Below are 14839 nucleotides of genomic sequence, written 5' to 3'. Positions count from 1 at the left end.
GTTGTGAAATGGGAGGTCAAGGCGAGAGGGGAATAGTGGAGTGGCATGGTGATGGGTTGACGCATTTTGGTCAATGTTTATAGGTGCGTGGATAGAAAAGCAAACTTACACAAGTTCCATTGAGTTACTGATGTCATTGCCGGGGCCTCCTGGAAGAACGCATTCTAAGGCAATTCGTACAATGCAATTCATTTGTTTTTTCCTCTGTTTTTGGGCCTTAAGTTCTAGAATGCTAGTTTTGTCGTTTCGCATGAATCCCTTGTGTGTTTGCAATTTCTTATTTCACTCTTTTATATTTTGTTGCCTTTGGAAGCAACCTATTACTGTATTTGTTATTTTGATGCCCAGTCCAAAACTGTTGCTGCTAATTTTGCAGATTTTTTCTCTCCAAGGTGCTTAGTTGCATTACTTCATTATGTCGTGCATAATCGTGTAAATGTTAGGCTTAATTACCCAGTAAACTCTTTGAGATTTTTGCCTACCTGACTAATCCACCTGGAAACATTTTACATCCGTTTTGTTCCACTTCTCCGGAAGCCATTTTAAACTGACTTCAGGAATATGCTGTAATTCACGGCTTTTAGTCCTTGTTGATTATTTGCGCATTAACAAAAAAAGAGGAAGAAGTGAATGTTTAAGGGCTTCTCGACTAAATTTTTCATGCCAACTCTTCACTAGGGATTCAACAAGAGTTTGGTGATACTACTGGCCTACTTTGCTATTAACCCCTGAAATAAGTAAAATTCTGTTTGAGAAATCGTAAACGATGCTGTTTTTTAGTAAACTCTTCAAGGTTTAGTCATATAAACAGCCTGTCCAGAGAGCCCATTGTAATGAATCCAGGAGATTGAGATCAGGTAATTTCTGGAGTGAGCTATCTCAAGTAGACAAATGCAAAACATCTTTCAAGCGATATCAGTGGCGATTTCTTCAACGGTGTCATTTTCCATATGTAAAATAAATCATCCTTTTTTCCGCGAAATTGTTTCAAATACATAAATTGCAAAAAAAATTTAACACAGGCACAACAAAAGTCAAGAATTTTTTAGCAATTAATTGGTGATATTCGTCAACTAACGAATAACGCACTGCCAAAGTCAAGAATGAGGTGTCCGACTATTGTTGTTTAACAGAGGTTTACTCTAGAGGATTCTGATTTTTAGACATTTTTAGACATCAGATGGCTTCATGGCACACCTTTGATTATTATGATCGGCCTTTTTCAGGAAGAACTCTTTTTTAATCTTTCGTTCACCAAAAAACAATCGTTGCTTTTTCTTTACCTTCGTAAGGCAGGTAACCGTCATTTTAGACGACATTTAAACATGCTTTAAAATTGCAACAAATATCGCCTGCCTTGAAATGGTAAGTTATATGCTTAAAGATACGCTTGAAGAGGATGATTAATTTCGCCCTTCGCAGTAAACCGAATCCACATTTATTCCGCGGTAATTATTACTATTCCACTGAAGTATATCAAGACAACTAATGCTGTTACCTTATACGTTTTCCAGGTGAAGACATTTCGCAGACTCTGACTTTTAAAATAAGTTTTAAAGCACCCGTTTTTGTCTATCTCTTAAAAATAGGCTAGATGCCAACTTTTCCATCACACCAAACAATTTTTTCCTGAGGTTCACACTTGCAACAAGAGGAGCCCTATTCACTCTTCACTTTGTTTCTCTTTCAAAATAAAGGATTTGTGCTTGATACATAGATAGCTTTCACAGCTGTACTATTGTTTTTCACAATAGTTGTAGTCTGTGCATTATAATTAAGTCTATCGTTTTTTTCAAGAGACCTAACCTCCGTTGTTAATTCTCCTCTAGTGGTGGGAAAGTAGTTTCTGAAAAAATGGGAAACTAAGGCAAGATTGTCGAGGCTAGAGGTATCGCGCTGTAGCTATTTTCAAGCACAAATGACTGTATTCGTTGACTTATCGATGCCTTCCTCGCCTCTTACTAGGAGGCATGGGCTTTGCAGCTAGCAAAATCACAGCAAGCCAGACCGGCCTTTCTGTCAGTGTGGATAGGGCAGTTTCTGTCCACGTGATAAATGTACGGAGCTCGGAAGGCCCAACCAAAGCAGTTTGTGTAATGGGTAGTTTTCAAGAGAGGAATGTGAAGACATTTTTTTATGTCGAGAGCCTCTACTGTGTGTGAATGCAGATGTTTCAAGAATGGCATTCATGAAACTACTTCTCAACATTTTATGGCTGAACCCTTAGATCTCGGAATGCCAACCGTCGCGTATGTTCGTTTTTCCCATCAATTCGTGTTAAGTTGATGATGAAACCATTGTTAGATTGTGTAGCTTTGCAGAAGAGGATGGGTGCAAACTATCGGAATAGGATGGCTTGTTTTAATACCATACTTGGAAAGTGGAGTTGCTAGTTCCTCGAGAATCCGCTTTTACACTGACGGAACATAAATCTGTTCATGTCTCTTGTGCTGCCAGTCGTCAATATGCTGTCACCTCTCCCCGCCCTCTGTACTCTCTGGATTTGACGAATCCCGGCCCTATCTTGGCATCACAAAACTACATATTTAATCGAATATATAGCTGAGATGTAAAAACAGAGGTAGCGGGAGTTAGGTTTTGAGGTAATGGAGACAAAACCTTGTGCAAAGACATATTTTAAAGCTTATGTCCCATTGAATATAGCATAAAACCTTTATGGTTTTTTGCTACTACTTTGTAAAACGCGCGATTTTGTCCAGATACCTTATTGTAGCGCCCCGAGACTTCCCTGAATACGAAGGAAGACATAATCCTACGACAGAATTAACATATTCGGTATACAGAAGGTATTAGGCCTACTGGCAAGCCCCGAAGGCCAGACACCACGCAAGGTACAATAGCCAACACATAGTGGCTCTTTACCAACACCGGCCGTTAAACAAACAGCCAACGTATTACATAGCCCCTCTCCTCTTTTCAGCGTTATCCTCGGCGCTCACCTTCCTCAAGCTCCCGCGTCAGCCATCACAACGTAGTCGGTGCTGTAAGGCAACACCCACGAGCCGGTCGTGCCACTCATCAAATTTCAACACAGCTGAGACACTCCACCGCAACGGCACTGATCCCTCTCGGTAATTACGCTGCATCTGAAATTTCGTCTGGTTTGGGAAGAGGCTTCAGGAATGGAGAATTTTGCTGTGGTCATACATAGACGTCGTAGGAACACTGGCCTGAAAGCAGATTTGTGTGAGGAAGGACAAGATTTAATACAGGTCCGTGGGGGAAGGGTTTCGCGTTCGTTCCTTCCTGCCACGTTGTTTGCACTTCGAAACTAATCAGTCATATCTATCAGGGTTCTCTACAGCTAATAGGGAAATGGAGGAGGTATCGTGAGTTCACTTTATCTACAGCCTTAAGCAGGTATGGTAGGGAAAGTCTGTAACAAAACTTTCAGATGGTTCACAGTTATTGTCGCTTCAGTTGATAATAGCTTTCCTGCAAAATACGGGACTGGGGTAGTTGCCGAAGGTAGATGTCATTTTCAGTCATTCTGTTTGGAGTTACCACCGATCCTTGCATCCGTAGTATATGCACTTCTTCCACCCCGCTAAGATTTATTACCCAGCAGTAGAGAACAGGATACGTGTCCAAATAGACTGGGTTTGCTTTGCGCTGTCACCAATGTGGCGCCCCGACACTTCCCTGAAGACGAGAGAAGACATAGTACTTGGGTAGAATATATACAATCGGAATATAAAAAGTATTAAAGCTTCTGGCATGGTCCGAAGGCCAGCCCACCCGACAAGGTACAGTGATCAAGTCAAAGTGACCCTTTATCAAAACTGACTGTTAAACGAACAATCAACGTATTACATCATGCTCTCAAATCCATATACCTCCCAATCCCTTCAGCAATAACTCAAAAATGTCTCCATAAAAGACCATCATTAAGATGATTTTAGAAGCAAATTTAGTTAGACAACCATATAGAGTTACTACTTAGTGCTTTCAAGATAGGCATCGACTAAATAAAAGTGGGACTATTAGGCTAATGAGCAAATCATTGAACTAGAAGCAGTGCCTTCGGTCCCCAGTGTTTAAAACCCAATTTGAGCTTTCAATATTTATACCCACTTCCGGTAAGCTATTTAAGTTAGTTCGCTATTCATAATAAGCATTAACTTACACTCAAGGCCTTATTTGCCAAGCAGACAATCATTTCCTCCTGCCGGCATTGTTTACCGTTAAACTTCCCCAACCCATCCAATTCCATCTTGTAGAGGCATTTATGTGAGATTTCATCAAATAGCCTTAACACTGTTGAGCCTTAGTGCAATTGCCGATTTGAGCCAAAGTTAAGTGTTAAGGTTTTACGATGGTGAACTTCATAATCACTGCTGTTGTACACAGAAATGCAATAATTAAACAAGACTTCCATAACACTAATGTCAACGAGATACTATTAAGTAGACTTGGGTTGATACGTCTTCGGACTGGAGGTGGTTCTAAACAGTATCTTATTTGTAGACATGCAGACATTTGCCACCAGTTTTGCACATATGTGTAATTTTGTTCCGTGCTAGATTATGACAACTGGTCGTGTCAGATGGTGCTATAAAGGGATTGGTTTCATTTAAAAAATAATAAAAATTAACGCGACAAATTTTAAATTTGAGAATAATTGTTGTTAAGAGTTTATTTGACAACAAACTAATAAGTCGTCTGGACTGTGGTGAGTGATTTTTCCCCTGAGATCCAGGTAACGAACGGGTAGGGAGATATGAATATAACATTCAGGGTTGATATGTCTCGCTACCAAATCGAGATTTGACTATCTACCAGGCACCTCCTGAAGTGTATTACACCTTTCACGAACCGCTTTTAGACGGAAGCTACACATGAAAAGCGGGATGCTCGGGCTAAGAATTAGGAGAAATTTTCTGATCGCAATATTGCGCACTTCTAAAGTTCCATTTAGGACGTCTTCCAATTCACACAATCGGTGTTGCAAGGCATCCACCCAGTCACACCCACACACACACACACGCATATTCGAAACACCAGACGTCCGCTACAATCTGTGCACACCTGTCTCATGCGTACACAGGTGTAGTTGAGGCCTCTACAGCACCGCCAATCGATAAACCGGCACACGCTGACGTGCATGTGCATGTGCAAGCGACCTTATCGCACCGCCAGTCGGCACGTGCCGTGTGTGCAAGCGCAGCTACCCAGGGTCAGTGGTCCCGATGATTGGACGGCTACGAAAGTAAGGCGAGCCACGTGGTTGGATAGTGACACATGGTACTGCGTTTGGCTGCTGTTGTTGTCGTTGCTGCTGCTGCTGCTGCTTCTTGCATACATCAACGCACGCACGCACGTGCGCCCGTGTGTGAGTGCGTGGCTGTAGGAAAGCATTACGCGCTCAAGCACCACCACCAGCTGCAGCAGCGGCAGGAGTCGTGGTACTCAGGCTAATGTGTATGAATCCGGACGACGTACGATGCTACATACACGCACAGACGCACGGTATGCGAATATCCGCGTTTCACATTTGTAGACGGACGACCTTCACAAACGCGCGAGTGCGTGGGTGTGTGTGCGTGTGTGAATGCGCACAAGCTGCGCGCATAGCGTGAGCGCGCAGCCGGCAACACGCGGCCTGAAGACAATAATAAAAACACGCTACCGGCTTTCTGAAGGGCAAGAGTGACCAATTTTGCACACGACCTCAGTGTTCTAGGCTTAATAGATATGCTCCTTAAACTTGTCGCTCTTTCAGCTATTTTACTTCTCCAAGATGCATATTTTCGGTTCTGGGGACGTGTACGTGAATGGGTGGATGGAATGGTAGTGTCGGCTAACGGGAACATGATGCTTCTCGCTTTTGGACATGCGCACATAGCTTGCCGGCTAGTCGGCTGGTTTGCGATGCCTGGGCAGCTGTACACATGGGAGAGACGTTTTCGAACCAATATTTAGTTGAGAGTCCTAGCGGTAATGTCACCAGTTTCATTGACCCCAATATAGGTTATTAAAAGCGAACTAAGGCAATATTAACAATCGGTTTCAGCCCATCTGTCTACTGCTCATGCGCCATATTATTTAGGTCAAGTAAGAATGGTCCCTTCTGGGTTATTTAACTGCCCTTAGCATCTGTGATACCCCGACCTCCAAATCATGCCACAGTGTGGTAATTTTTAAATCAAATACGGAATCCCACTTAAAATCTAAAAAGTTTTTTTTAATTAAATCAGAGATTAAGTATTGGTGCAAAATCTACTGTCCAATTCAAGTAAAAACAAAATGAGTTTATGTGCTCCTACTTAACAGGTATCCGATTCGTAGATGGTGGAGTGACAGTGATTTACAATGTCCGAATTCGGCAATTGTCATCATTGCAAACCTTGTCGTATCATGGTGAACCACTTTACGAATTTAGTCCCGAATTCTCACCGACCTTGATCACTAAATTGTAAAGACATGGATGTAATTAAATCTAGCGTCCCGGGACTCCCTGAAGACGAAAGAAGATACAATACTCGGACAGAATACATATATTCAGCACGGAGAAGGTGTCTGGGCTATTGGCATGGTCCAAAAGGCCAGCCCACCCAGCGACGTACACGGGGGCTAATTCAAAGTACAAAAGTGGCGCTTCACCAATGCCGAGGGCTAAACCACTTTCGTACTACAAAATGTCCCCTTGGGAACAATTTTCTTATTCTTTAGCTTAAACATTTAGTTCGGCCACTGTATCAGCTAAATCTAACCAGGACTGTTAACTACAGAGCAGCTTAACAAGAGGCAAGAACGATAGAAGTATCTAAGATTTTAACCGTGTCATATTTACCATACCATTATGAGATAAACTAAGTCGCCCGGACATGTGTGAACATCTTATGGATTTTAGTTTCCTTCCCTCAGTCATTCAATAGAATTTACATTCTCGGAGATCTTTAAGTGGGTAATTAGGGTTAGGAGACTGGTCGTTCCCAACATTCCAAGTTCAGGTCAGCTCCTTCTGCTTGCTAATTAATATTCTGTGAGGATAAAACTGCGAGTGAAGGTCCAGTTTAGAAATCGTCTATGTTGGCTTGAAATCTAGAGATGCAAAGTTAGGTAGGCAAATGATACAACACAAATGTGCTCAATCGGGGCAGGGAGTAGGTCAGTTAAGTTAAATAGAATTACCCATACGTGAATTTTGTACCAGAAAATTTCATTCTTCCACTTTTAATTACAAAATTGCCTATAAAATAAAATTCAGTCAAATGCAATCCTAAAGTCTGTGTGCTAGGCAAGTACTACTAAATGTGCTGGTCTATTTATGTGTGCGAGAGTTCGACCAAAATTTTATGGTTTAGCTGTAAGACCGGTAAAATATGTGATGATCTAAAATAAAAAGGGAGGAGTGGGGCTTTCCAGGGGGCGGTCGGGTAGACAGAGGAGGTGGAAGGCAGGCAAAGAGAATTGGTCGTTTATCTTTCCAGTACCACGAAATGCCCCTCCGAGGGTTAATGTCACGACAACACGCACGTCCAAAGCTTAGGCAGCCTACACGTCCGCACGCTCAGATGCACACAAGCTAGCAAACGCAACGCACGCACAGACCTGGTCGCTAGGGCAATAAAATCAGGTTCTTCGTGCGCGTGTGAACGAGGCGCCATCTGATTGGTTGGCGAATTTTGGCCAATCACTGTCTTGAAGCGGGTGCTACGGCCGCACGCTTTGGCCCTGCGGTTCGGTCAGCACCTATATGTGTGTTGTATGACTCATTTTATAAACGCGCGTCTAGGCAGCGCCTACATTCGCAGTGTTCACTTCTGTGTGAGACTGTACCTTAAGAGAGCAGCTGTTTAGGCGGATATTTCCGTAGCTCTCTCTACATTTTGCCTTTATGATGTCGTCAGTGGCCAATAACCACGGTCCTTTTGGTCAACAATCTCTCATTCCGCCTGAGAAGCCCTCGCCTTCAAGCGCTATTCCGATGACATTCTACAAGCGCGATTCTGGAGGTGCCACCAACCCTGATTGCTATCCCATGGATGCATCATCTATGCGTCCACGGCAACCTGGTTACACGGGCTGGTCCCCTCTTCCCAATATCAGCTCTCCTCAATGGACTGAGGTCTCCTGTGAATCCACCACGCCTCATGTTGGAAGCCTTCCAGCCGCACACAGTCTGCTGTCCCATCCTCCGAAAAGCAGTGTTCCTACCACCTCCACAACAGTGATGACGAACCAGAATGGGAAGACATTTACGGCACCTACCTCTACTGCGACTACTGTGGCAGCATATCCACGGTATGAGGAGCAGCATCAACACTTCTCTCCAACGTATCCTCTCAAACGAGGGTCCTCTTATAGTGGCCCCAGACCCACTTATCTGGACAACTCAGCAGCCAGTGCGATGCCACATATGGAATACGCGGACGGTCAAGGGGACCTCTACCATGCCAAATCAAACCCGGCTTTTCAGCCTCTTAGTTCGGACTTGCAGTACAATGCCTACAGGTATGGGAACACTCGAGACGAAAAGACACAGCTCTCTGTAAATGGACTAGCGGTGAGGGCGGCGAAGATGCCTGGACGGTTTCAGCCCTCTGATTCAATGGCCATTTCACCACCTGCTAGCCTTGCTTCGTCGGACGGGGAGACGACTGCCAGCTCTTCAGCCACCAGAGGGGCGAGCTCACTCCCATCGACGGGTACGGTCCCCACGACAACGACGGCAGTAGTTGCAGCGGCTTCGGTAGTATCGCAACCTAAACGACCCCGAAAACCGGCTCCAACACTGGCTACGGGACGTCGGAATCTCAAATCAGAACCGGTGAGCTTCTCCGCAATCACTGAGTCAAATTCGTGATGTTTTTCATAGATCGCTTTGATGCGTGCAGATGGCCAGTGACCCTAGTCGCCAATAATTTCTGATATTGATATAAGCAGGGAAGGGTTGGAATATTTGCCAACTCTTTGAACTGCAGTGCCGAACATAGGTGTAGTTGTAGATAGGCTTAACAACCATTTGATATCATGAAAATGTTCATTTTAATCGCCTTCGTTTTTATATTAGCGTGATTCCGTCTGCTTTGACTGACGAACTTTGAGTTGCTACCTGCAAGGTGTAATTCCAACCACACTACCAAGGCTAACTAGACGCATTTTAACGCTGAGGTTTTTGTCGTAATCGCTTCAACCTACGCTTATATTTGACAAAGCTGCGAGAAATTTTTGTTTGAAAACATTTGGTTGATAATGCTGCCTTTAGTTGAGCTTGAACTTAATGAACGGAGTTATAGCACAAATTTAGGCGTGTTCACTCTAATGTGTGATTATGAAAGTGTCCAAATAACAAACCAATGGTAATGCCATAACATGACCTCTGACATCTTATTCCGTAAGCAACAGACCCGTGAACATAAAATAACTCCTGTTTGCGCTTGTCTAATGCTCATATCGAATCTATTACAAACCATGATTACCATTCAGTGTGATGGCATTAAATATCACTCGACATTGATTGATGTATTGTTTAAGGCCAAAGAAATTTTCCAAATTTAATCGCATCATGTCCGAGAAAGTTGCCAGACTTAGTCACCGATAATTGATTTACTGCGACAAGTAGAATAATCAAGTTTTCAGTAGACTAGATCTAGAAAGGGTAAAAAAAGCAAAGTACGGCCACCCTTATTCCAATTTAGACGCCGAAATGGGATGACAAAAAGGCATAAATTTACCGGGTGCGAATGGAGGACTAGGGGCGTGCGTGCCTTTGGTGAGTTGAATGCACGCAATGCAAGTGACGCCGTTCCTTCAACGTCATTGGTCGTGATGGGGAAGTTAAGGGGAGGGATGAGGTAGACGGGATTGAACTAGGGCCACTACAGCCTAAGAAGGCTCTACTGGTGCTTCTACAGATGGTGATGGCAGTTGTGATGATGTGACTGTCAAGTCTTGTGGACACGGTGATAAAACGGGCCGAGGATATCAAAGAAGGTCCGACCCCTTGCTCTCCCACTTTCCCAACCTAACCTACCCTACCCTCCTCCCATCCACACCGATTTGATGACATCAATCCTCTTTGCTATGCGCCATTGCTGCAGGAGGCTGTATGTTGATGGTCGGAGCATAAAACCTCCCATGAGTAATTTGAATCATTAGACCCGGAGTCACTCCGTATCAGTGCTCTGTTTGTGCGTATGGATACCACATGCGGAACTCGGTGATTCGGTACAGTAAAAAGAGAATTCGCCGGTCCCATAAGCATCAACGCATTAACCTTGGAATTTGATTGCCCCCATCGTAAATAGAAAGTAAGACATAATCGTTATCACACGCGGATCTTGAGAAGGTGGGGGATCTCCCGGGCATTAATATTTTCATGGCTTCTAGTGCCCTGTGGATGAGATCCTTTTGGTCCAACGCTTGAGGTTGGTCGCGAAACGTACCGGTGTATAAATATTTTCTTTTTACCAGCGTTGATAATTCAGTTATATTGGAAATAGCCTCCAAGTTTATTTTCCTTGGTTAATCCAAAGGTTGACCCTGACGAAGCGGACAGAAGAATGAAACGACGAGAGAGGAACCGCAAATCTGCCCAAAAATGCCGTGAACGCAAGCTCCATCGGACGCAGGAATTGCAGGCCCAAGTGGAGAGTCTTAACATGGAGACCACTCGTTTGTTGCGTGAGGTGGAGGTGTGGCGCGACTACTGTCGCAAGTGCGTTGCCCTCCTGCACCAGCACTGTCCCGGTGTCTCAATCCCTGTGCTTAACTGTGTGGTGGAGAATCCGGAGAGCTACTTGCCACCGGCGCCTGCTAACAGTGTCACCGCAATGGATGCGGAACCGCTGTCCTTTTGTGATGTGGTGGAACAGCCTGATGTGAGCTTCTACAACAAGACACCAAGGAGCGAGGGGTATGGTGGATTAGGCAGTACCAATAATAACATCATCACCACCTCAGTAGCAGCAGCAGCAGCAGCTGTTTCCAATGCCGGGCCGTGGAATGGACGGGCTTTCACGCAAGTCACTCCCCAATTACCACCACTTTCTCAGTTCGTACCGATTCCATCACAAATGTCCACTGCTTCATCTTCCGGAACGTCTGTGCCGATGAAGTCGGAGCCGAGGACAGGTAATTTTTGGAAGGGGGATGAGACAATAGAACCCTTCCTTGCCGGGGTGAACCATGGGGGTAGGGACTCGGAATGGAAGACGGAAAACGACACGGACTCCTCGTCGGGCTGTGGAGTTCTACCCCGCTTGAACACCCCCAACACTAATGAAGCTGATAAGACGAGTACACTAAGCTCGTCATTGTAGATATAGAGCTGTGTATATGTCCATCTCTGTTTACATGTGTTGGAGTAGTGAAGATGGTGCATTTATTGTTGTGACGTAGTTGCGAGGGAGATCAATTACCAGCTTTGGATGTGCGTCGCTCTTTCGCCTTTCCCCAACGTATATGTATATGTAAATCTTTGTATGTTCGACCTCGTTTATCTCCTTTCTACGCACCAGTGAGCCCGGTTCCAAACTATCTCTCCCTCAATTATTACTAACTTTGTTTTACTACTTGTTCTTTTTACTTGTTTTTTTTTTTGGTTTCTTCCTATTCTGCACGCCTCTACTGGTCTTTACAGTCTCGTTTACACGCTAATGGGCATATCAAAGTATCTTTATCTATCTCTATCTATCCTCCAGTGCAATATGATGCTTTTTACAACTTTCCTGCAATTAAAAATTCCACTTTAATCACGGATAAGTACGAGCCAATGAATAATTCCAGTTGAATTCCACAGGCAGCCAGTAGTGGTTTGCTCACGCCTCTCCCGGTTCAACTTTATGCAGAACAACAATGCTCATTACTATGCCCTACAGCATTTCCCATGTTCCTACCAACCCTCCAACCAATGAATTTGCAGTTCCCACTAACAATTCGTCAATGCACTACAAGACGACGTTTTTCTACACTTTTCTACTTTGAATATCTGCCTGCTACTGGTGCTGCCGCTACTACTGCTGTCGCTGATGCCGATTAGGGAGGCAATGAAGCCGACTTGAGACAGTACTGACTTATTTATAAATGGACTCCTCCTTCTTTGGTTATTGTGTACTGTGAAAGCGAAAAAGTGAGAGAGAGGGAAAGACGAGTCGTTTGATGCGATAGGCGACTGCTCGAATTACTGCTACGTCCGATCTCATAGCCCGGCGTGTATGACGTCCTTCCCATTTCGCCTCTGCCTGCTCTTTTATTCCTCCCCCTCCTCCCCCCTAAAGTGCTGATGTAAATGGGTCATTGCCTGCGTAAGTGCCAAGAGTTTCCACTGGAAATGCACCTGTACAAATAAATTGTGGCGTAATTTAGAAAGTGACTCTTCTCCAGTTTGACTGATGCTTGAAGGTATGAAATTGAAGATGTACGCTCCGTAATGGCGACTGCAAACCATCAAATGAAAGACGAGATTAAGAAGAGTTGGACGAAATCAATGGTTCAAAGGGTACTTTGGGTGTCTGTCTCAGTTCGGCGGAAGATGCTTACAGATCTCTGCAGGATCCCCAAAATGTCCTCTAGGGAATCCGCTGATGTTGTTTCATTGCTCAATTATCCACAATTTACGAGAAGCCAGGTCGTGATTTGTCTGACGTTTTCACCCAAGTCAAAGTATGCGAACAAAACTATTTCAGAAACAAAGTTCAGTTTGTTAAAATTTGGAAGACTTCGACACTGGACAGGCTGGTGCTTTAACTTTGAATGGATTATTACAATTCATATTATTTCTCAAGTATTTGCATGGAATAAATTCCACTTCGAATTTATATAAGGACTGATTGGGGATTAATCCGACCCTCGATACGCTCTGTTAAGTTTAGCGAAATTTTCACCGGTAAGTTGACCACAATTGGAATCTGAAAGCTTAGGCCTAGGCAGGAAAAGACTCAACTAACAATGTCTATCTCAGTGGTTGAACAAAGTTTGAGTAGGCGGTGTTCATGGAAGTGAATATTCTCTCAACGTAAAATCCCGAGAGGTGGATGCGAAACCTGCCTACTGCTGGTGGGATAAGCCGGCCACATTGTCGAATCGATCAAACTCCCCAAAATCCTACGCATTCCAACCAAATAATGAATAAGATTACAGTTTTACAGAGTAAGGAAATTCTGAAGAAAGTGCAACCAACAAAAAGTAGTAAAATCTTGACGGAAAATATAGGGCCTGGCGGTAGAACGGCTCATCAAACTTATGGAAGCCGTGTTTGAATTTAAGAACGGATTCTAGAACGGTTTTGGCACAAACTTTGTGGTAGATAAGATCAACAAAAATTCACGACTTGGATAAGATCGTTCCGTAGGTTATGTTGATGGGTGGGTAACGAGGACCCACAAAGCCATAGAATAGTTCGGTGCTTCGAGTAAGTCGTGTAGCGCCCTGAGACTTTCCTGAAGACGAAAGACGACATAATACTTGGGCGGAATACACGTATTCCGCATACAGTAGGGCTTGGGGCTACTGGAATGGCCCGGATGCCAGCCCATCCACCGGAGGCACAGAGTGGTCCTTTACCAAAACCTAGAGTTAAACACACAACCAACGTTTTACATAGCCCCTCTCCACTTCTGGGCTCCGTCCACGGCGCTACCTTTGATCAACCTCCCGCGTTAGACACGACAGTGCCGAAAAAAAAGCATCCACGGGTCAACCGCGGTAATAAGTGGGTATCTATGCATCTGAGGAGGCACTTGACCACAACGTCAATGTCTTTTCTTGGAAATTCAACTGGAGTTAGAGTTTCGTCCTGTGTGGGAAATGAATTCGGGGACGGGGCAATGGGCTGGCTATCACGCGTGCCCATTACTAGATGTGGAAACACTGACCCAAAAGCAGATTTATGTAAGAGAGGGCGGGGTTGAACATAGTTTGCCGCTTGCCACTTTTTCTCTAACTTCAACGTTGCCCGATCATACCTCCCTGGTTCTACGTAGCTAGTAGAGAAGTGGAGGAGGTATTGCGTTTTTAATTATGTGATAGCTTCATACAGATACGATAAGCAGCTCCGTAGCAAAACTTTGCCGGAAGATTTATGGTTAGCCTCGCCGCCGCTGTTAATTGCTTTCTTGCAGAACACGTGACTGGGATAGCTGCCGAAGGCAGACCTCATTTTGAGTCCTGCTAGGTATCGTCAACGGATCTCCCAACAGTGCCACATCCACTTCATCCACTCCACTAAGGATTACTATTAGCAGTAGAAATTAGGATGAATAACCTTTAGGATCGGGTTTGATTTTCACTGGTACAAGTGTAGTGTCGCGAGACTTCTCTGAACACGAAAGAAGGCATAACACTCGGACAGAATATATATTCGATATACAGAAGGGATTAAGGCTACTAAGATAGCCCAGAAACCAGCCGTTCCGGTGAAGTAGCCCAATACTACTACCGAGAGTTAAACAACTAACGTATTGCCAACCGTGTGCCTGCGCACATTGAGCATTAGTTGTGCATAAAAATTGATGTAAACATAATAAAGCCTATAGAACAAAATAAACAACATGAAAATTGACAGTATATGCAAAATGTGAAACAACAGGCTAACATACAATTAAGGTAGAGCATTATCGAAAGGACTGTACTTCAAATAACAAAGAAAATCCGTAAAACTGTACCAAATACACTGCACATCGCCAACCTTGGAATAAATAATAAATTGCAAAACATCTACGTGTGTGACAAAATGATTTATTAGTGTTAAAGCTTTACTCGATCCCTCATTTACTTTTTTCGATTTGTTAATGTTACCACTATAAAATGCGGAAGCTTTGATATGTTGGTATTTTACTGAACCTCGGGCTCATCTTGCCCAACATTTGCAGTT

The 14839-nt window shown here is 44.0% G+C and overlaps 2 protein-coding genes across 2 annotated transcripts; one reads left to right on the top strand and one right to left on the bottom strand. All coding sequences in view use genetic code 11, as the record gives it.

Moving 5' to 3' along the window:
- Positions 1-4478: 4478 nt before the first annotated feature.
- EGR_03436 (hypothetical protein) lies at positions 4479-4754 on the bottom strand (the record flags this gene model as incomplete). The annotated part of the gene is made up of 1 exon (XM_024492685.1): positions 4479-4754. One exon carries the CDS (start codon positions 4752-4754, stop codon positions 4479-4481), a length of 276 nt encoding a protein of 91 aa, XP_024352818.1.
- Positions 4755-7864: 3110 nt separating this feature from the next.
- Positions 7865-12007, top strand: EGR_03435 (Transcription factor kayak, isoforms A/B/F; the record flags this gene model as incomplete). The annotated part of the gene is made up of 3 exons (XM_024492684.1): positions 7865-8794; positions 10503-11265; positions 11847-12007. 3 exons carry the CDS (start codon positions 7865-7867, stop codon positions 12005-12007), a joined length of 1854 nt encoding a protein of 617 aa, XP_024352817.1.
- Positions 12008-14839: the final 2832 nt, after the last annotated feature.

Source organism: Echinococcus granulosus (genome assembly GCF_000524195.1).
Source record: "Echinococcus granulosus chromosome Unknown EG_S00018, whole genome shotgun sequence".
In the NCBI taxonomy this organism is placed as follows: Eukaryota; Metazoa; Platyhelminthes; class Cestoda; order Cyclophyllidea; family Taeniidae; genus Echinococcus; species Echinococcus granulosus.
Note: the sequence above shows the minus strand (reverse complement) of the source record. Positions and strands in the feature narration are given on the sequence as shown.